This window comes from Cnephaeus nilssonii (assembly GCF_951640355.1).
Source record: "Cnephaeus nilssonii genome assembly, chromosome: 19".
NCBI lineage: Eukaryota > Metazoa > Chordata > Mammalia > Chiroptera > Vespertilionidae > Cnephaeus > Cnephaeus nilssonii.
The window spans coordinates 43,419,024-43,442,624 of record NC_137090.1 but is presented as its reverse complement, the minus strand read 5'-3'; the positions used below and the strand labels follow the sequence as shown (position 1 = coordinate 43,442,624).

The 23,601-nt window shown below is 41.2% G+C and overlaps 1 protein-coding gene across 1 annotated transcript in view; it reads right to left on the bottom strand.

Moving 5' to 3' along the window:
* Positions 1-23,601, bottom strand: part of DNAH9 (dynein axonemal heavy chain 9) — a gene marked incomplete at its 5' end in the record, with an annotated part of 343,516 nt that overhangs the window by 258,711 nt on the left and 61,204 nt on the right. Inside the window, 3 exons of the mRNA XM_079798920.1 lie at positions 16,000-16,424; positions 16,513-16,709; positions 20,295-20,430. Of these exons, the coding sequence (XP_079655046.1) occupies positions 16,000-16,424; positions 16,513-16,709; positions 20,295-20,430 (758 nt within the window). The remainder of the gene's footprint in view (positions 1-15,999; positions 16,425-16,512; positions 16,710-20,294; positions 20,431-23,601) is intronic.

The window sequence follows — 23,601 nt, the reverse complement described above, 5'->3', positions numbered from 1 at the left end:
TCTGAGGATAGAATGATAAATAAGATAAATAAAGGCTCTGCCCTTAGAAAGCTTACATTCTAGTGGGGAACGTAAAGAGGAAACAATAAATTGTATAGTTTCACATGATGATGAGTGCTAAGAGATAGAAACTCAGAATAGGACCATTTGCCATGGAGCAGTCAGTGAAGGCTTCCTTCCTAAGGGGATATGTAAGTGAAAATGTAAATGATGTGAAGGAGTGAGCCACAGAAGAAAGTGGGAGAAGAGCTTTGCAGATAGAGGGAGCAGCAGGAGTGAAGGCATGAGAACTCTGAGTAGGAGAAGGACATGCCTTGGTTTATGTTTTCTAAAGGATCTGGAGGGGAGCAGGTTTTATTGGAGGTGCTAGTAATGATGATAGTGATAGTGGTACTGGTGATGCGGATAGAAGAACAGAGGGCATTTTTAGGGACTATAGTCAGTGTCCAGGTGACAGGAGAGGTTGACTTTGACTTGCATGGTGGACATCAGAAGGGGTCAGAGTCAAGATACTTTTGCATGCAGAACCAATAGGACCCACTGACGGACTGGAGGAAAGGTGTGAGGGAGGGAATGAGAAAAATCAGTAATGACTCTGGCAATGGTGTAATAAATGATGCCATTTAAAGATATAGGAAAGAACTGTGGAAGACTAGATTTTTTGGAGGGAGAGGAATAAGTTTTAAACATGTTTGGTTTGAGATGACAGTTGAATGTAATCCTAGAGTTCCTGAGAGGTAGGGCTGAAAATATAAATTTGGTAGTTACCAGCACACGGATGCATTAACATGTTGGGTTAGAGATTATATAGCATAGAATGCAGATAGAGAAGGAAGTTCAGGATTGAGGTTTCAGGAATTTGAATATTTTTAGGTCTAGAAGAGGAGATGAGCTCAGCAGTGGAGACCAAGAAAGCAAAGATTTAGAAGGAAAACGAGAAAAAGAAGGTATCTTGAAAGCCAGAGAAAGAACCTATTTGGGAATGAGGGAGTGATCGGTTGTGCTGAGTCCTCCTGAGCAGAATAAGTAAGATGATGATGGGTCACTGCCACAGGACTCGGCCAGGTGAAAGTCATCAGTGATCTTGACAAGAGTGGTTTCAGTGGACAAGCCTAGTAAAGAGGCCTGACTGCAGAGTAAGTTGAGAATTGTCAGCTTCTGTTTCAAGCTGTCTGGTATACACCATAAGATGGATAACCCTTCTGCTAAAACAATTAAAATGTTTAAGCAAATATTTCAAAGTCATTTTAAAATGCATCACTAAGTTGGCATGAAATTAAGGAATCTCCAGAGGCTGAAAATGTAGTGAAAGCAAGAACTAAGCAAGATTCAAAGCTGGATTTCATGTGATCATTGCCACGGAACCCTGGAAATCTTGAACTAGTTTGATTGCTTTGTGGTATGTGAGGAACAGGTGATTAAGCCTCAGACCCACACAAGGTGAGGGGGCTAATAGGAAGCTGCATATGAAATTGCAATACAATAAGGTGAGCAAGAAATAAACATGCTGCACAAAAGGGGACAGTATGGAAACTTGCCTGCCTTAATCTGGGCACTAGGTGGACCCCTGGGAAAGTTAAAGTACAAGTGGTCTGGGGTTGGAAGAGTCCCTTGATGACTAGCAGAAATAAATATAAATCCTTTCTGGGGGAATGAAAGTAGAATTCAATCCTCAAAAGAGTTCCACAGATAATATCCCAAGGAACATTTTTACAATCAAAAGTCACAAAATATACAAGGAAGGAAGTCACCATGAGTAGGAGGCCGCAGAAACAGATATTAGAATTCAAATGCACAATATAAAATAACAATATTTAATATATTTAAAGGACAAAAAAAAAGAACTTTTGCTTAAGCACCTTGCTTTATCATTCCTGACCCACATAGAAGGCAAAAGTGCTTTCCCTGCAGTTTCTCGGACATCAATTCAGGACTGACTAAGACAAAGGACTTCATCCTTTTAAACACAATATATCAGCTTAGACAGAAATGGTTTCTTTAGGAATCACCCTCCACAAACCTAGATAAGCTCTTCCAGTCTCAGTAGTCAGAGCCCCTGCCCTAACCCACCTCTAAGTTCAAATATAAATTCAACATTGTCTCAAAGTCAGGTTTGGCGGTAATTTGAGAGGTTCTTCAAATATGCCCAGAACCTTTCTATTGAATGATATATTCTAGAAATGACAAAATTAATTTAAATGAATAACATAAAAATGATGGCCTGTAGTGGCATTACTTTGTGAAGAGAAGCATAGGAAAAGATCTGAATATGTGTTTTAGCAAAGGAAAAATGATTGTACTGTGCTATGATAATGGACAAGTCCAGGGTAAAGAAGATAACAATTTTCTGTAGGCCTTTATGTGAACTTTATATATGGCAAGAAAAAACAAATCATTTTTAAGTTGATGAATCAAAATTTGTCTTTAACATACCCTCTAATAAATGTATTATAAAACTTAAAAAAATTGATAAATAAAAGTGAAGCCTTAAAATTTGAACAAAGAACAAGAGCATATAAATATGAGCAAGCAAAATTATAAAATAGCCAAATAGAAGACCAAAAAATGGAGAGTATAATTAACATTTAAAGCTTATTCAGTGAATTAAACAGAAGAGTTAGCCAAAGCTGAAAGAGTGAGTTAACTGCTCTATTATAAAAATGGAGGAGTTATCCAAGCTGCAATGCAGTAAGTCAAATAATGGAAAAGTATGGAAATTGTTAAAAGACACAGAAGACAGTGAAAAAAACTCACATAAGTATAATAAGAGCTCCAGAATACATAGATAATGGGTAAGAAGCAATCTTTGAGGAGATCCTGGCTGAGAATATTTTTGAATTGTTGAAAGACACCAAATGTAAAGCCCAACAAATTCTAGGTAGAATCAATATAAAGAAACCCTCACACAGGCACTGCAATACAAAACTGCAGGACAAGAAAGGGACAAAAGAAATCTTAAAATTAGCTTCAGAGCAAAAACAGATTTCTACATAGAAGAAAAAAAAGACACCAAAAACAAACAAACAAACAAACAAATAAATAAATATCATTAGATGATGGCACATTACTCAATAGCAAAATGGAAAGCAGGACACAGTGCAATTATATTTTCAATAGACTCACAATAAATGCCTGTTATCCTAGAATTTTTCTTCCACAAAACCATATTTTTTCAAGAAATTGGGCAAAATATATACATTCTCAGACAAAGAAAGAATGAAAGGCACCCAGATATATGAACCTGCTGCACTGACCTGGCGCCCTGGATGGCAGGCTCCACCACCTTGATGTGGCGCACCTGGTCCTGCCACTGTGACCTGATGCTCCTGGACAACCGGACCCTCCACTTTGTGCCTGGCCCCATAGTTGTGACCTGACAGCCCTGGACACATAGACCTGCCACCAAGACCCAGTGCACCTGACATGGTGCCCTGGAAGACCAGACCCACTAAAATGAGAAGACAAAGAAATAATCCCCAAATGAAAGAAAAGGAGGAATTGGCAGAAAAGGAACTAAATGAATGGAGGCAAGTAATTTATTGGATATAGAGTTCAAAGTAATAGTTATAAGGATGCTCAAACAACTCAGTGAGAACTACAAGCAACTTAATGAGAACTATGAGGAACTTAGTGAGAACTTTATAAGCATGAAAGAAGATGTAGAAACCATGAATAAGAATCAATTGGAAATGAAAAATGACATAGCTGAAATAAAGAATACCCTGGAAGGAATTAACAGTAGATTAGAAGAAATTGAGGACCAAATCAATGAATTAGAAGACAAGATAGAAGACAACACCCAATGATAGCAGCAATTAGAAAAAAAAGTTTTAAAAAGCACATGGATAGTTTAAGGGAGCTTTGGACAACATTAAATGTAACAACATCTACATCATAGAGGTACAAAGGAGAAGAATCTGAGCAAGAAATAGAAAATCTGTTAGAAGAAAGAATGATAGAAAATTTCCCTAACCTGGTGAAGGAAAAAGTCATTCAAGTTTAGAAAGCACAGAGTCCCAATCAAAATGAACCCCCAAAAGAACCATATCTAAACACATCATAATTAAAATGGCAAACATTAAAGATAAAGACAAAGAAAGAATCTTAAAGGCAGCAAGAGAGAGACAGAAAGTTACCTACAAGGGAGTTTCCATTAGACTGTCAGCAGATTTCTCAATAGAAACATTTCAGGCCAGAAGGATGTGGCATGACATATACAAAGTAATGAAAAGCAAGGGACTGAATCCAAGACTACTCTATCCAGCAAGGCTATCATTCAAAATTGAAGGTGAAATACAGAGCTTCTCAGACAAAAAAAAAAAAAAAAAAAATGGCTAAAGAATTTTATCACCACCAAATCAGCACTGCAAGAAATGTATAAAAAGGTATAAGAAGAAGAAGAAATAGAAAAAAGAGAGGAACATAGTTATAAAGAAAGTAATGACCCCCAAAAAAGTAACTATCTATAATAATAAAAGCATAATATGCTAATTAGTCTGGATGACCGAACAGCAGAAGGACAGGGGCTGTGAGGGCTGAGGCAGTTGCCCTGGCTGTGAGGGCTGAGCCCCTTGCATGAATTGCATGCATCAGGCCTCTAGGCAATAATAACCTTAAATGTAAATGGAATAAATGCTCCCATCAAAAGACACCAGGTAGCTGAATGGATAAGAAAATATGACCCATGAATATGCTGTCTACAAGAGACTCACCTCAGAATAAAAGACTCACACAGGATGAAAATGAAGGGATGGAAAAAAATTTCCATGCAAATGAAAATGAGAAATATTGGGTAGCAATAACTATATCTGACAAAACAGATTTCAAAATGAAGGCAGTAACAAAAAACAATGAAGGTCACTACATAATAATGAAGGATTTGATACAACAAAAGGATATAACCCTGGTAAACATATTTTCATACAATACAGGAGCACCCAAATATAAAAAGAAACTTCTGGAGAAACTTAAGGAAGAGATTGACAGTGATACAATCATAGTAGAGGACTTTAACACTCCACTGACATCACTGGATAGATCATCTAGACCAGTGGTCGGCAAACTCATTAGTCAACAGAGCCAAATATCAACAGTACAACGATTGAAATTTCTTTTGAGAGCCAAATTTTTAAAACTTAAATTTCTTCTAACGCCACTTCTTCAAAATAGACTCGCCCAGGCCGTAGTATTTTGTGGAAGAGCCACACTCAAGGGGCCAAAGAGCTGCATGTGGCTCACGAGCCGCAGTTTGCCAACCACAGATCTAGACAAAAATATTAAGTAAACAATGATCCTAAATGACACATTATAGCAGATGGAATTAATTGACATTTACAGAACATTTACCTCAAAGCTACAGAATATACATTTTTCTCAAGTGCACATGAGTCATTCTCAAAGATAGACCACATGTTAGGACACAAACTAAGTCTCTACAAGTTCTAGAAGATTGAAATCATATCAATCATCTTCTCGGATCACAATGGCATGAAACTAGAAATGAATGACAATAAAAACACTCAAAAACATTCTCAAATACATGGAGGCTAAATAGCAAGTTATTAAACAATAAATGGGTTTTAATGAGATCAAGAGAGAAATAAAAACCTTCCTGGAAACACATGAAAATGAACATACAACTACACAAAATCTATGAGACACAGCAAAAGCAGACCTGAGAGTGAAGTTTATAGCAATACAGCCTATGTCAAAAACCAATAAATTGTTCTAATAAACTATCTAACCCTACAACTTAAATAATTAGAAAGAGAACAACAAGAAAAGTCCAGAGTACATAGAAGGAAATGATAAAGATCAGAGAGGAAATAAATGACAGAGACTAAACACACACACACACACACACACACACACACACACACACACACACACAACAATACCAAAGATCAATGAAACCAAGAGCTGTTTCTTTGAAAAGATAAATAAGATTGATGAACCTTTAGCCAGATTCATTAAGAAACAGAGAGGACACAAATAAATAAAATCAGAGAGAAAGAGGTAAAGTACAATAGAGGCTGGTACAATATTTGCAAAGCAATAGATGTTCTGCTCTCACATGGATGTTTCTCTCTCTCTCTCTCCCTCTCCCTTACTCTCTCTCTAAAAATCATTAAAAGTATATTTATTAAATGGAACTTTTAATAATATACCTCATGTAGCAAGTTGTAATGTAAAAAGATGTAACAAGTAAAGATATCAGTAAATATGTGGGTAAATTTAATAAACATTAAGTGTATAAAAATAAAGTATGATTTGTGGAGTTCAAATAAAAAATACAGAACAATTGAAATTACTGGGAATGATAGAATATAATTTGATGGATGAACAGTTGAGATCAAACTATTCCAGTGATGGGCAACCTTTTGAGCTTGGTGTGTCAAACTTCGCCAAAAAACTGAGCATAACTCGGGTAGTGTGTCACTTTGAGGAAAAAATATTATTTCACAAATGTTTCATCCTCGGCCGCATGTCATCAGAAATGGCTACGCATGTCAGTGCTGACACACGTGTCATAGGTTCGCCATCACTGAACTATTCTAAAGTCTTTGTATTGGTTGTAAGCAGAGTAACAATACTGATAAATTTATTCCTTTTAGGCGTACTCATTAAAATAGATATGGTATCCATAAGAACAGTAGACCTAGATCCAAATTAGCAGAAGGGAAAAAATGGAATAAGAAAAAGGGAAAGAAGAACAAATAGAAAGTACATAATAAAATGGTAGAAATTAATCCAAATATAACAGAATAGAAATTAATAATCAAAACCCCCCAGTTACAAGATAAATAGTAAGGTAGGTAAAACACAAATTCTATGCCAATTATAAAAATTTCTCCTAATATAAAGGCACAGAGAGATTGAAATCCAAAGGATAAAATGAGAGACAGGAGGAAAATATACAAATGAAAATGGTTTAGTTTATTAATATAAGACAGAACAGACTTTACTACAAGAAATATAGCTAGTGATAAAGGAGATCTTTAATGTGTCGCTAAACGTTTCATTTGCCCGGAAGACATAGAAAGTCAACCTCTGTATGCTTATAGAACATAGCCTTAAAATATATAAAAAAGTGACAGAATTATAAGGAGAAATTCACATCAAACTGGAAGATTGTTAATACAATTATCTCTGTAATTGATAAATTAAGCAGACAAAAAAGGCAGTGAGGGTATAGTGGGTTTGAATAAAATAATGAGTTTGATCACATAAGTATGTATAGAACATTACATCCAGCAGGCATAGAATACACATTCTTTCCAAATAAGTGCACAGAACACTTACAAAAGTTTTGCATACTGTAGTATATGAAGCAAGCTTCAAGAAATTTCAGAAGCTTATTATGTCCCAGTCTCTGACCACAGTGCAATTGTTAGAAATTAGTAACAGAAATGTAACTAGAAGGACCCCATTTTTAGAAAGTTAAAAATATATAAATACATTGTAATAGATATTAAACATTTTAGAATAATTTATCATTAAAATATTGAATATTAAGACTTATAATGTCAGTAAAATTGTACTGAGAATGGAATTTATAACTTTCAGTGTTATATTAAAAATAACACAGAGCACAACATGAATAAACAAAGCTTCCATCTTAAGTCAGCTAAAGAATAGAAAATAAATCCCCCAAATAGAAGGAAATAATAAACATAAAAGAATAAATCATTGAAATAAAAATCAAATTATAACAAAAGAGAATCAATGTGTTCATAAGATTGTTTTTGTAAACCTGCACCAAGATTAATGAGGGAAAGAAACCAGAAAGCACAAATAAAATTGAGTAAAACAAGAAGAGGGACATAACCACAGATGCTGCATCGATTACGAGGTAAGAGAAGATTGCCCATTTTATGACAATAACTCAAGGATTTACATGAAATGTATACATTTCTAGACAAACACGACTTACTATATTCCTTGGTATCCTTAACATCCCTATACCCACTAGAGAAATTGTGGGTAAAAATCTTGCCACAAAGAAAATACCAAGCCCAGATGGCTCAACAGAAGATTTACAGTAAATCAAACTTTCAAGGATCAGAGAATCCCAACCTTACACCAACTCTTCTAGAGAATAAACTCATCTTATGAAGCTAGCAGAGCCACAGAGCAAGATAAAAGATAGTATAAGAAAGGAAAATTGAAGGCAAATCCCACTGCAAACATAGTCGCATCAACACTAAACAAAATGTTTGGAAAGAAAATTAACCAATGGATATATGGGGAAAAGGTAATACTTTGTGTTGTGCTTATCTCAGTAATGCTAGGCTGGTTTAGTAGTAGAAAGCAAAAAATATATTCATCACTTTAACATTTTGATGTGAAAAATATAATTATCTTAATGAAATTAGAAAAGGTACTTGATAAAATATTGTATCTCTTTATGCTAAATCCTCTTAACAGATTAATAATAGAATGGAACTTCTTTAATCAGATAAAGAGGATTAGGGATAAGGCAAGGGTACTCATCATCACCATTTTATGCAATATTGGACTGAAAGTCCTAGGCAGTGTGGTTATATAAAAAATAGAGATAAAATACATTTTTAAAAAGACTGAGAAGGAATATATAAAACCATCATAAATTGATAGATGATGACTAAATATACAGCAAACCAAAATGAATACACAGATAAATTATTAGAATTAATAACTTAATTTAGCAAAGCTGTTTGATACAAAATCAGGATACAAAAACCAATTCCATTTCCACAGAAAATATGGTTTTAAAATATTATTTATACTAGGAACTAAAAAATAAAATACCAAGGAATACATCTTGGCAAAGGCATGAAAATATTTTAAAGGTAACAATTACAAAATTTTATTGAAATACATTTAAAAAGACTGATAAATGGAGAGGACATGCTCTTGAATAGAAATACTCAATACAACAAAAATAACAATTCTCCTCAAATTGATTTAGAATCTCTGCAATCAAAATCCCCACACATTTTTTTCTTTAACAAAACTGATTTTAAAATTTATGTAAAATAGCAAGGGCCAAAAATTATTGAGACATTCTTAATAAGAATGAATAAGATGGCGACCAGTGCTGCCAGATATCAACATTTATTACAGAGCTATAGTAATTAGGACTGTGTTGTGTTAATGTAGCAATAGACAAGGGGCTACTTAATGTGAAAGACAAAGTTATAAAACTTTTAGGAGAATATCCTTAGGATCTCAGGGCAAGAGAGGATTTATTTAACAAGGCAAAAGAGAACAACATAAAGGAAAAGATAGACACAGTTGGCTACATTAAAATGAAGAACTGCTCTCAAGATACACCCTAAATGCAATGGAAAGACAAGCCACACAATATAGTTGCAAGCTATACAAAGAACAAAGGATTAGATATCAAATATGTAAGTGACTTCTAAATATCAAAGAGGGGAAAATAAAGTCCAATAAAAAAATGGGCAAGAGCTATGAATAGGCACAAAAGAAGAAATATAATGACTCACTAAAAACATAAAAAGATGAGCCAATCCAGTCATGATCAGAATAATGCAAAATATTTATCACAATAAGATGCCACTAAAAAAATGGCCAGCATTAAACAGTCTGTCCATACCATGAGGTGCTGAGAATGTGGGGCTACAGGAATTGTTATAATTGGTTGCTCTACCTTGGAGAGAGTTGGCATTATATGCATTCTCTTTGACTCGGCAATTCCAATCTTAAGCATTGGAATGATTTGTACACCATGATGCATGTAAAAGAGTTCTCATAGCAACATGGCCGATATTAGCAAAATCAGCTAAAACAACTCACATGCTCACCAATCATAGACTGGATATGTAAGTTGTGATATATTCATATGCTGGAATATTATAGCAGTAAAAATAAATTCATTGCTTTACTCCAAACATGAGTGGATCTTAAACGTAATGCTGAATAAAAGAGATAGGACACAGAAAAACATATAATATGAAATACTGTTTCATTTTCAAAATGTAAATCTATACATGTATATATACTACTAGAGGCCCGGTGCACGAAATTCGTGCACGGGGGTGGGGTGTGTGTGTGTATCCCTCAGCCCAGCCTGCACGTCTCCAATCTTGGACCCCTTGAGGGATGTCTGACTGCCAGTCGGACATCCCTCTCACAATCCAGGACTGCTGGCTCCCAACCGCTCGCCTGCCTGCCTGCCTGATTGCCCCTAACTGCTTCTGCCTGTCAGCCTGATCACCCTCTATCCACTCCCCTGCCAGCCTGATCGATGCCTAACTGCTCCCCTGCTGGCCCGATTGCCCTAACTGCCTTCCCCTGCTGGCCTGGTCACCCCCACCTGCCCTCTCCAACTGCCCTCCCCTGCTGGCCTGGTTACCCCCAACTGCCCTCCCCTGCAGGCCTGGTCCCCTCCAACTGCCCTCCCCTGCAGGCCTTGTCCCTCCCAACTGTCCTCCCCTGCTGGCCTGGTTTCCCCCAAACTGCCCTCCCTTGCAGGCTTGGGTCCCCCCCAACTGCCCTCCCCTGCAGGCCTGGGTCCCCCCCAACTGTCCTCCTCTGCAGGCCTGGGTCCTCCTCAACTGCCTTCCCCTGCTGGCCTGGTCGCCCCCAACTGCCCTCCCTTGCTGGCCTGATCACCCACAACTGCCTTCTCCTGCTGGCCATCTTGTATCCACATGGGAGCAACCATCTTTGACCACATGGGGGCGGCCATCTTGTGTGTTGGAGTGACAGTCAATTTGCATATTACCTCTTTATTATATACTAGCGTTCCCGTTGCAGGAAAAATCCTGCAATAGGATTTCCTGCTGCACTCTACCCCGCCTCCGCTCCTCCCTTGTCGCCCGCCCCGCCTTCTCGGCCAGCCTGCCTGCTTTTCCCTTCACCCCAGGCCCTGCCTTAGCTCCTCCCTTCTCCACCCCCCAGCTTGCTTGCTTCTCCAAAGCTTTACTCCCTTCTGCAGCTCTTGGGTTCTTTGAGGCTGTCTTGATATGCAAATTAGCCGCCATCTTTGTTGGGGTAATTTTCATACTTGTCCTGATTGGTTGGTGGGCGTGGCTTGGCTGGTGAGCGTGGCTTGGGCATAGCAAAGGTGCGGTCAATTTGCATATTTGTCTATTATTAGATTAGATGATGTGCATATATGTATATGTGTGTATATATACACATGTATATATGTATGTGATATTATATATAAAGCCATGAAGAAAAGCTTGAGAAGGATCATATCACATTTAGGGTAGGGGTAACATCTGGCAGGGAGAGAGAGGGATTTGATCAGGGAGAAGTGTTTAAGGGAATTTTAAAATATAGCCAATGTTCTGTTTCTTAGCTAGAAAAGGCAAATACAAGTATTTGTTGTAATATTCTTCTCTAAATTATATGCGTGCTGTATTTCATAATAAAACTATTTGTAGAGAGACAATGGATGAAGATGTAAAATAATCAAATATAGAGAGATCTTTTGAGTTTTGCTGTGAAGGAGGCCACACAAAAAATGGTGGTATGGCCGGAAGGACTCATGGGGCCATGTTCTTTCTTTCCTTTTTTAAAAAGATGGCAGCTATGACAATACAGCTGCACGCTGTTGAATATTGATAGGGAATATTTAAGGAGGTAAGACCTTGAGTAATGAGAGAAAACAGGTTGGGCTTAGAAAAGCAGGAATAATTTATCCACTGAAACAGCTAAGGGAGTTGAATGTATGGCTAAAAATGCAAGTAGGATGGTAGATTTTTAGATGCAAAGGGGAGATAGTTCTCCTATAATTGCTTCTCATTTCTCAGTGAATGAAAGGCAACATTATAAGGGCAGAAAGGATATTTGAGGTTTGAGGAGACAGAGGAAAGGGGAGTCAGAGAATTGAAGCATCCATGGAAATGTGCAGGATGTGCTAGATGTTATGTTTATACATGAGATTTGGCAGAAGAAGGGTTTGTTTTCATTAAGGATGAGTTGCTCAGGTGCAGGTGGGGAGCACTGAGTTTAGAATTGGGGTTTTACAAGGTGGGGGTGGGAAAGGTGAGCAAGGGTGGCAAGCACTGAGAAAGCACAGGGCCAATGGGTTGGAATCCTGATGGGTCTGGAGAGCTTTTCCTGGCAGGTTGCCAAAGAAGTGAGTTGGAAAGATGCAGGTGATGGTAGAGAATGCAATACTTAAACCTGAGATTTTGAGGGGAGAACAATTATTTCTACCTCTTTCCTTCTGCCCCATCAAGAGTGCAAGATGGTATTAGGTCACAGAGGTATGGTGGAGGAAAAGGGCATTGGAAAGAGAGATCCACAAAAAAAAGAGGAAGGTGTAATGGAGACTATGAGGCACTTGGGTCACAGAGGATGATTATCAGCGAAAAGGTGAGCCAGGGGATCAGCTCTGCAGGGAGGGGGAAGAATGGCTGTGCACAGACAAGTGGCAGAGGTTCTGTCGGGAAGCATTTGCTCCAGGGGAGCTGAGGATTCTGAAAGAAGAGACGGTGAAATGGTCTGGAATAAACACTGAAGAGCAAGACTGTCTTATCTACCTCCAGGCCCAGTGCTAAGAGGGGTACAGGAGAAAAACCAGCCCCTATTGGGAGGGATACAAGGGAAGCAGTGTCCCCTGGAGAGGGCTGGGTTTCAATTAGTACAAAAGAGGGTAAGAGAAGATGAAGAAAACAGTGAGCATTTGCTGATGGAAGACTGAAGTCTAGAGGAAGGGCACGGGGGAACGCTTGGCAAGGGCAAGGGCAGGGGTTAGTCAGATTAGGGCATAAAGAGCTGCATGGAAATGAGAGTTTAGATGATGTTATGAACTCAATGTGTCCCCACAAATTCTTATGTTGAAGCCCTAACCTCCAGTGTGATGATATTTAGAGGTGGGCCCTTTGGGAGGTAATTAGGGTTAGATGAGGTCAAGAAGGTGGGTGGGGCCCTCATAAAAAAGTAGTAGTCTTAAAAAAAATAACCTCTCTCTCTCTCTCTCTCTCTCCTGAGGGAAGGCCATGTGAGGATACAATGAGAAGGCAGCTGTCTGCAACCCAGAAAGCTACCTTGCACTAGGAATCACATCAGCTGACATACTGATCATGGACTTCCTAGCCTCTAAAACTGAGAAATAAATTCCTGTTGTTTAGGCACCCAGTGTGTGTGTGTGTGTGTGTGTGTGTGTGTGTGTGTGTGTGTGTATGGCAGCTACTAGAATTCTAATACCAATTCTAATGTGTGTGTGTGAGTGTATGTGTGTGTGTGTGGGGGGGGGGCAGGTTTCCCATACTACCAAGCAATTCTCTAACATCAGCTATTTGTCCTATTATTCAAATCAATTCTGGAACTGTCTACCTGGAGATAGCATCAGATTCCACAGGTTAAGGGCTAGTCCCCAAAGACTGCCCCATCCCCTCAGACACCAGGCGTAACTCCGGTTGTCACTGACTGACCAGCTACAGACAGAGGTTTCAACAACTTCCTCCTTGGGTTCAGTTAATCTGTTAGAGCTGATCCCAGAACTCAGGGAACCTGTTCACTCATTAGATTACTGTCTTATTATAAAAGAACATAGCTCAGGAACAGCCAGATGGGAGAGATGCATCGAGCAAGATGTGGGGAGAGGGTGTGGAGCTCCATGTCCTCTCTGAGCCACCACTTTCCTCGAATCTCTACATGTTCACCAACCTGGAAGCTCTCCAAACCTGTCCTCTTTGGTTTTGTGGAGGCTTTGTCATACAGGATCATTGATGAGATCTTTGGCCACTGGTGATCGATTCAAATTCCAGCCCCTTTCCACTCCCCAGAATTCAGGAGGGTGAGACTGAGAGTTCCAAGCTCTAATCACACGGTTGGTTCTCCGGAAAACCATACCCCATCCTCAGATGGGGTCCCAAAGTCACCCCATTACATAACAAAACACACCTTTGTCACTCGTATCACATAGGAAATTCAAAGGGTTTTAGGAGCTCTGTGCCAGAAGTGAGGACAAAACCCAAATATATATTTGTTATTACAAATCACAATATCCCGGCAGCCCAACCTGAATAAGACAATGATAAGAGGGGCTGGACTTCCGACAGTAAAAGAAGTATATATAAGCTAACGGCAAGGTGGAACTAATCCTGACACCTGCTCATGGAAAGTGGAAATCACCAAATCACATTGCACACAGTAGACACTCATTGTTCTTATGTCTATTTTATCTAATCCTTGAGAACATAATAACTCATTCTCCTAAAGTGTAGCAAAGTAGTTTATGGAATCACCAACTAATAAAACTGGAAGGGGCCTTAGAGAAATCCAGTCATACTAATTTCTTTCAAGATAGGGAAATAGTTCTAGGACAAGAACAAAGGTCTCCTGACTGCTCTACCATGTGTTTATCCTGTTAAACCAACTGTTAGATCCTGCAAGATCTAACTGTTAGATTCAATTAGATCCAACTGGTGGAGATCCATGGAGCTGCTGTCACCTTGCCCTGCACCAACCTTGTGTTCCCAACTGTCAGTCTGACATCTGGGGTCTGGCTGACCCTGCAGGAATTGACCCTCCCAAAGTTAGCCAATTCCTAGAGCTTGTGAATGACTTGCCTTGGAGTGAGCTTTTCATGTGCAAACCAATCAGCCCAGAGTCTATATCCCCAACCACCTCCTCTCACTGGCTCTCACACTCCATGCCACTGTCCACACACCCTACTCACCCCAGGGCCAGGTACAAGTCACCTAAGGACAGCCCAGACAGAGCCTATTGAAATTATTCAACTAGCCAAGCCTAAACCTGCTTACCCAGTATCACCCATTCTTTCCCCTGGAAGCCGCAGTAAGGACCCTCACCCTTGTTTCTCCCCTGCCCCCTCTGCTTCCCGAGTGCCCTGGTGCCTCACCGTGTGGCCCTGTGTGGTGAGTGGTGCCCCCTCCTCGTGGCATCTATGAGTCTAACAAGTTATCTTTTCCATGGAAATGTTCTTATCTGTTGGCCTTGCTTTACCTAAATAACAAAATCTAAATTTGAAAAATACCTCATCAGCTTCGATCACCAGACCTGCTGATGGAGAGGGATCCCAGGGCGGCTGTCCCTCAAACGTTCCTCATTCAGGGCCGTCACTGTCGCCTCCTCAGCTCCCACCATCGCTCCCCATTCTGGCCTCTCTGAATGTGGAAAACTGCTTCTTTGTGAAGAACACCTACACGGCCCCATTGAAACACCCCCACCGCTTCCCTGCGGTTTCCTAGCGGTGGGCCGGCACCACCGCAAGACGCTGAATTTGTCTGTAGACAGAGGCATCTTCAACTTGGCTGTTTCCGTTCTAGATCACTGAGCGGGCCAGCACCAAACTTAGAGGACGTGCCAGGTCAGCTGCCCTATAGCATCGGCTGGCACCAAAGGCTGATGGCTGAACGGGGCGACTGTGGCACCCACAGGATTCTGTGGGAAGGGGTGGGAATTGAAACTCTGTGGTGGATCTGTGGGGACAAGGCTACAGTGAAGTGACCGTCAGACTGCTTCCCAACTTGCTTATTTATCTAGAGGGTGATGCTCTGATATAGAGAGTCTGGCACTAGGCCTAGGTCCATGGCGGGACAGAGAGAATTTCAGAGCCAACCTGTCACACAAGGCTAGAGTGGCAGAGACAGGCACCAGGAGTGTGGCGATTTCGTGCCTTCCACATTGCATGGATGATCTGAACCAAGGGGTGAGTGGTAGAATTAAAACATGAGGCCCATTAGAGCCCTCTGCCCCTCAGGCTTAACGAGGCTTCACAGTCAGAGTGGTGATGGGAGGTTGGATCTGCTATGCTTGTATTGAGCATTATCCACCCCTTACTGAGGGCCTCTCACCAAATGGGCACCAAATGGAAAACAACAAAAAGAGGTCACGTCTGGTGAACAAAAGAAAGGGCAGGACTAAAGCGATCATCAAAAGCCTGGAACCTCCAACCAGCTGTTTTAATCCACATAACCAATGACCTCATGGCAGAAAACTGAAGACAACTGAAAGCATGGTGTTCCCCACAGCCGGGGTGCTGGAGGAGAGCTGCAACAACCATGTTACCTGTTAGTGACATAGTCAACAAGATGCTGTTTGAACATGAGGCTCCACCTCTTGATTATATTCAGCAGAGACGCTTTGAAGGGCCGCACGTCGATCTTCATCCAGCTGTCAAACACCTTGATGGGCTCCAGCCTGCACACCTCTCCATAGAGCTGCTCGTAGGAGTCGATCTGGGCTTGGAACTGATGCAGGAGGGGCGGGTTCTCCGGGATGCCGTCTTCTGCGTGGGCCTCGATCTCCTCGGGTGTGGGGACGTGCCCATACAGCAGAAACTGACCCAGGATCTCCCTCCGGTCCTCCACGTACAGGTAGGAATACTGGCTGAAGGTGTCTCGGTAGCTGCAGCACAGGGCCATCATGCTCTGCGCTCTCTCCATGAGCACGCTCCGCATCCTCGCCAAGTCGGCCAGGCCCTCCATGTCAGCCTGGGGGAGAGACCACAGCAGGCGTCACACCAGTGCTTGCGGGCGGCCCCAGGCTGGCTGGAAGGCAGGGTGGGCGCAGATCCCGTACCTGATAGTGGGGAGAGCTGTTCTGTGGGGAAAGCCGTGGCACCAAGGATGATATTCGAAAAATGCTGGCGACAAGCCCCTCAACAATGTCATAGAAGCCACCCTTCACTCCAGACTCCAGGGATGGGGAGAAAACCAGTTCTGGGACTGCCAAGCACAGCTGTGCTTCAAATATCGGGTTGAGTCCCGCCTTACATTCTGAAAAACAAGGACAACAATGGGCAAACCCATGTTAAAAACCAAGCACTTCATTCGTTTAGATGAGCTGTTGGGGTAAAGAAGATGGAAATGTTGCTGATACACAGGAAGGGGAGGGTGACAGTCTAACTGTGTGCCAGCAGGGGGACCGGTGGCATTTTGAACAATTTTGTGCCGCTGTCCTGGGCTTTGCTGAACATTTGCTCTCCTTGTCCTCAGACAGCACATCCCAGAGACGGGGCAACGCAAGCCAGGCCCCTTCTACATTCGCAGGTGCCTCCGGGGAGGCAAGAGAGCCTCTGGCTGAGCAGAGGTTGATTTTGCAAAGCCATTTTTTGGAAGCGTCTGATTTCTTTTTGGCGCAAACCAGACAATACCACTGGCAGCCCCTAGGACTAGGGAGCGGGGTATTCTTGTCCATGCTTGTACAGGCATGAAAAGCAGAGTCGTTACAATTCTGCCTGTTCAGCTTTCTGTCTATAAAAACAGAACTTATTTTAATTCTGTAGGCCTACAGTGATACATTTTTAAAAACAGTATAAGTAATTTTAAAACCATTGAGTACTTGCTAGACAACTTGCCTTGCTCACTTTAAGTCAAAATATAACATGGAGTAAGATGTTCCAAGTACAAGATAAATGCTTAAACTTTGATCAATAACCACTTATATGCATATCTCTTTTTGATTGTAGAAATATTTAGGAGACTGTTATGTGGTGGATACTGTGGGCAGCAGAGACAACGCATTGGAATTTACTATCTCCTTCTTTCCCAGAAATGGAGGTGTAACTGTGCATGTGGCATTTCCCAGCTCACAGTTAGGGGTGGCAACGGGGTTTGTCACCAGTGGAATGTGGGAAGAAGTGGTGGGTGTCTACTTCTGGGCCAGGGCCTTCGAGACAGCAGGTGAGCCTCCTCTGCTCCTCCCACCGGCTAGATCGTGGCTGTGGCGGTGAGCCAGCTGGCATGTGAGTAGTGGAACCACAGGAGGGATGGAACTTGCCCACCAACCTGGGGCACTCGCTTTGGGCTAGTACTTAGGATGGAGTTTTGTTATCGTAGCTTAGCCATTCTCCCTAACTAAAAAGGTATGGGGTCCTCAAAGATATGTGAAACTAGGGTCTTGCCCTCAAAACTTCAGGAATGATAAATTTGCATTATTGGACCTAGGAGGATCCCATAAAATGCATATTTAACTTAAGGGAATGCAAGTTTACCAATATCATAGTAATTATGCTAATATCGTAGAATAGGTTTTTTTTTTTAAAGCCTTTGAGATTATGCTTTGTGTATGTAGTCATGATATATTCTGCATCCCTACATGCATTAGATACGTAGGCCAGGTTGCATATATGGAGTGTTTTCCCCAAAATGTATACACACACGTTGAATAATTATAAAGGCAGTGTTTATTAAAACACGTTTCTTTTTCAAAATTGAGCTACCAGCTGTTACAGTGTGTACACATTTTGGAGGGACACCTTGTAGTTCAAAGGCTTTAAAAGACTTTCAAGAATATTTTTGAGAACCAAATCCCTCTAATAGATGCAATGCCAACCTAATTGCCATACAAACCAGATGGCCTTGGCAGTGCCACACCCTTGGTATGACTAAATCCCTTTGGGAGACCAGCAGGGAAGAACATTTCTGGATAGAGTGGGTAGAATGTAACCAAGGCAGGGTTTAGATTCTGTGAAGTGACTGGGAGGCCAGACCAAGGCGTGGGAATGGCATTTGCTTGTCAAACAAGAGAAGGTAGAAGTGGCCCAGAGAAGCCAAGCTGTCCAGCTGGGCTACTGTAAAGGTCACAGTGATTTTCTTCTTCAGAGGCCACTCTTTAGCTCCTTCACCTTCAACAGAGCCTCTTAAATTTTATCGGTAGCTCCTCAGCGCAGGCAGCTGCTAAATCTAGCTCCTCCCAGGTTACATCATGAAGAAAATGTGTAACCCTTTCCCCCCATTTCCATAGAGAAAATCTTGGGAAACACTACCATCTCCTCTCTCCATCCCCTTGTCCCCACTTTCTCCTTCTCACAGGAGGACAACCGACACCTCAGACAGTTCAGCAGGAGAGCAAGTGGTCAAAGGTGAGTCACTACAGTTAGGGGCCATCTCCCGAGTACCGCCTGCACTTGAGTTTGATGGAGGCAACTTCCCAAATCTTCAAGAAGGATGAGAGACCGGAGGAGGTTTGGTCAGTACACTGAGGTGAGCACTGTCAGACCTGGTCCCTCAGAACCAGAGCTCCAGTCTCAGTGTCTATCACCATGCCTCACTGGCTACTTGCCCCAGGCTCCAGAACAGGCGTCCTCAAACTACGGCCCGCGGGCCACATGTGGGTGTTTTTGCCGTTTTGTTTTTTTTACTTCAAAATAAGATATGTGCAGTGTGCATAGGAATTTGTTCATAGTTTTTTTTAAACTATAGTCCGGCCCTCCAACCGTCTGAGGGACAGTGAACTGGCCCCCTGTTTAAAAAGTTTGAGGACCCCTGCTCTAGAAGGTGATCTGCCACCCATTTCCTCTCACAGCATTTCACTGATTTGGGGCACCCCTGCACCCTGCAAGCAAACACCTTTGACCTCATTCTCACCACCAACGAAGACCACAGGCGAGGGCGGGGGGAGGTGCCCGGTTAAACTATACCCAGCAACAAGGCCTTGCTCCTCTCTGTCTCAGCTGAGGGGTCTGCATGTGGCCTTCTGCATGGGCGGGGTATCCAGACACTGATCTTGGCCTGCCTATTTAACCTCTGCATTTGATTTCATTCCTTGGGTTGGACTTGACATCTTAAAGTCTCATCTCACCTTCATCTTCTGACTCAAATATTCACCTCTGCCTTTCCATTTTGACAAGTTCTTCAATATGACCCTTTCTAAGCTCCTCAGAATCTACCAGATGTAAAAGGTTTAATCCAGCTTCATTCTTGACCTGTTCTGCGCTCTCCATCCTATCACTTACTGACCATGGTTAGCTCTTACTATAATATACGTACTTGATTCTGTGTACCTTAACCCAGAGTACCTGCCATAAATTCGAAGCCCTTAGCTATTTTTTTAACGGATTAGAAGAATGCCCATTACCTTCTTACTATTCCTTTTCTTTCTGAAAGCTGCCTCATTCCCAGCTTCTTGTCTGATTCCTTTTCATAAGAGAAAATCTTCTTCCACTCAACCCAGCTACTACCACCTCCCTGAGTTCTCAAAAAGCTACAGAGCTAGAGTATATTGCCATGAGTCGAGTCCTGCTGAACAGCCTTTACTAATGGTGCTTCCGGGCATTCCAACTTAGTCACTCCTCTTTGCTGAACCTTGATTTTGATGGAATTAGCTTGTATGTTCTCCCTTTTGCACTTTACTGTCTTGGAGCCTGGTTTATCATCTGAGTTTTAGAAAGAGCAAAGTCTTTTCTTTTTAAACAATCTAGAAGCTCAATACTTTGCTATTTTATTGTGTGTGATTCACAAAATGTTCATAGTCTTTTTGGGAAAGGTCACAAAGCACTCAATTGCACTTCACAGTAACTCCACAGGTGCTATTCCTATTATCATTCCAGTAACAACCCACATCCATAAGCCAGGAAATACCAGTGTTTTCCAGGAGGTACTTGAGGGAGCACTCAATGGCAAGAAAGAATCCATCCAGCAACATATTATCAATGTAGTCAACATAAGTCTTCCAGATATCGGAGGTTGGGTCTGCTGAGAAAAGATCCAAGTTTTCCTAAAAGATAAAGAAATGATACAAACCATGTTTAATAATATGGATGTTCTGATAATCACTACGGAGATAAGTAACACATGGAGAAAAATACATTCTTGTGAAGAATTGCTATTATACGCATATCAAATTCATTCTCTCTGATGGGAACAGCCATTGACTGCAGGGAGCATAAGGGAGTATGTCTCATCCTGCCTCGGGGGAGGACTGCATCAGGCACCTCCTCAGCAGGCGAGCTGCGCTGATGGTTGCCCTGTGTGCTTCATTGATGTACTTACTGTGGAGAAAGCTGCATCAAAGCAGAAGGTAGGGCACGTCAAGGAAGGAGTACTCAGGGTAGAAGGTATTATGATTCAAGGCTTATAACAAATTTTGGGTCCAGACAAATAAAGCGTCTCCTAGATAATCCTTAGAAATGAGCTGGAGTGTTTGCTGTTGGCATTTAATATTAACAAAAAAATCTGCGGTATATTGAGTGATTTAGAAAATTTTTACACATAAATGAATACACATTTGTTCTCCCCCCCCCCCCGCCCCCGCTCTCCTGCAGGTATGGCATGTACTCTTCATCATTTTCATTATTAAGCCTTTTTATAGCAACTTTCCATTTCTCTAATATCTTCAATAAAGGTTGTAACTACTTTGCAGAAGTAAATTTTCTAGCTGACCCACACCACTTCGCAAACATTCACATGTCGTACATTTCCCTAAATTTAAGAAAAAAGTCTCATGACCCTGTCTTTGACTAATAAAATCCTAAAATTTCTAAGATGACTCACCTACATGTTTATTTCCTAAGCACATTAAAGATTTTCTTAATGACAAAAGTCATCATCACACAAATCATGACATGGTGACAATACAGTATTGCTCTCAGGAATTATTAAGATGGGTATGTTTGCTTCTATATTTTAAAACTCTGTTTTTATGACTGCTTTGTATAGTTGTTCTATCTCCTTCCTGATATCACGCTATCAATATAGCTCTCTGTACTTTTAACCTCTCTACCTCAAACCTACTCGGATCTAAGGAGCAAACATGTTGGAATTATCTGTGAACTAAAAAGAAATAGCTCAAGCTTCTGATCCTAGCCAAGACAGAGGAATGAGGTCAGACTTGCCCTTCTGCTACGAACAGCTTTCTCACTGGACATACAAAAAAACAATTGTTTTGGACAACTGGATAATGGACAGCACAGGGTTGTGATCCTTGAGAAAAGGGAAGTGCTCAAGGTGAGCTTTAAAACAACTGGCTTTCACCTAGAGGCACTTTCCAAACCGTGACATGGGAAAGTGATCTCAATTATGGTATCCTTCCTGCTGGGCAGAAAGGACAGAGACTGGGGTCTGGGGCTGCTGACATTGCTGAGTCCTCTTGAGTCTTTGACTATGAAGCTGTACATATTTAGGGCAAGACTCTGCAAGGCCTGGCAGAGAACAGTTACTGGGGATTCTACACTAAATGGAGATCGTGTAGGTCAGACAGTGCTGGAAGATGTTCATATTCTATCAGAAATAATGAAAAGACCTTGCATGTAACCAGGAATTCACTGGAGACCGCAGAACTGTGATGCTTTATGATTTGAGCTGCTCAGTTCTAGAGAAAGGCTTCTTTAGATCCTCCCTAACAAAGCTTAAAATTGAGCTTCAACAGGATCAAGCTGACCCACCAAGTTAACTGCCTGCCAAAAGAAAAGCTCAAACCCTTTAAGGAAAATAACACCCAGATTCTAAAGTGGCACCCAACATGACTAGAACATAATAACAAATTGTTAGACATGCAAACAAGCAGGAAAGTGTGACATTTAACCAACAGTGAAATTCACTAAGAGAAAAGTCAGAGAATAGCTTCCATACCAATCCTTATTTTATGTGAAAGAAAAATAAACATCTGTTGCATTAAAGAAAAAGACAGAAAATGAAAATAAAATAGAGGTTTGAATTAGCAGACAATGTCATAATTTGATTAAAAACTTCCCAAATTTGGTAAAAAAACAGTTGAGAAAGCTCACACCCTCTAAGCAAGATGAATATAAAGAAAGCCTATCTAACCCTGACTGGTTTGGCTCAGTGGATAGAGCGTCGGCCTGCGGACTGAAGGGTCCCAGGTTCGATTCCGGTCAAGGGCATGTATCTTGATTGCGGGCACATCCCCAGTAGGGCGTGTGCAGGAGGCAGCTGATCGATGTTTCTAACTTTCTATCCCTTTCCCTTCCTCTCTGTAAAAAATAAAATAAAATATATTAAAAACAAAAAAAACTTAAAAAAAGAAAGAAAGCCTACCTAGGCACATCATATTCAAATGGGAAAAATACAAACATTTAAAAAGGCACTATTAAAATATCTGAGAGAAACAATACATTACATATAAGAGGAACAAAGCTACAAATTATGGCTGACTTCTGATCAGAAACACTGGAAGACAGAATATGACAAAATAACTTCTGAAAGAAAAATAAAACTCTCTACTCAGAATTCTATATCTAGTGAAACTGACTTTCAAAAACAAAAGTGAAATAAGAACATTTTCAGATAAACAAAAAACTGCGAGAATGTGCCATTAGCAGACCTGGACTGCAATATGGTAACTCAATTCTACAAAAAACCCCACACAAGTCTTATGGCCAAGATGGCAGCATAGGTAAACATGGTGCTTACTTCTTCCCAAAACCACATCAAGATTACAACTAAACTACAGAACAATCATAATTCATAACTACCTGAAATGGAGCTGAACGGAAGTCCTACAATTATAAAATTAAAGAAGAAGCCACAAAAAGACGGGTAGGAGGAGCAGAGGAGTGAACGAGTTGGTCCCATACCCATGTGTGGTGGATAAAAATTGGGAGGGATATCTTGGCTATGGAGGTCTCCACTGAGGAACAAGGGGTCCCAGCCCCACACCAGTCCCCCCAGCCTAGGGTTCCAGTCCCAGGAAGAAAAGGCCCCGTAACTTCTGGCTATAAAAACCAGCAGGAGTTGAGGTTGTGGAGGCTGAGGCTTCTGGAATCCCAGGCAGTTCCTCTTAAAGGGCCTGCACACAGACTTACACAAACTCACTTCATCTGAGTACAGCATGGGAACAGAAGCTTGAAAGACACAGGGGGAACTGAACTGTTTGGTATTAGGGTGAGAGCTGGAGGCGCAGCTTTCTCCTAGACAGAAGTGCTGGCAA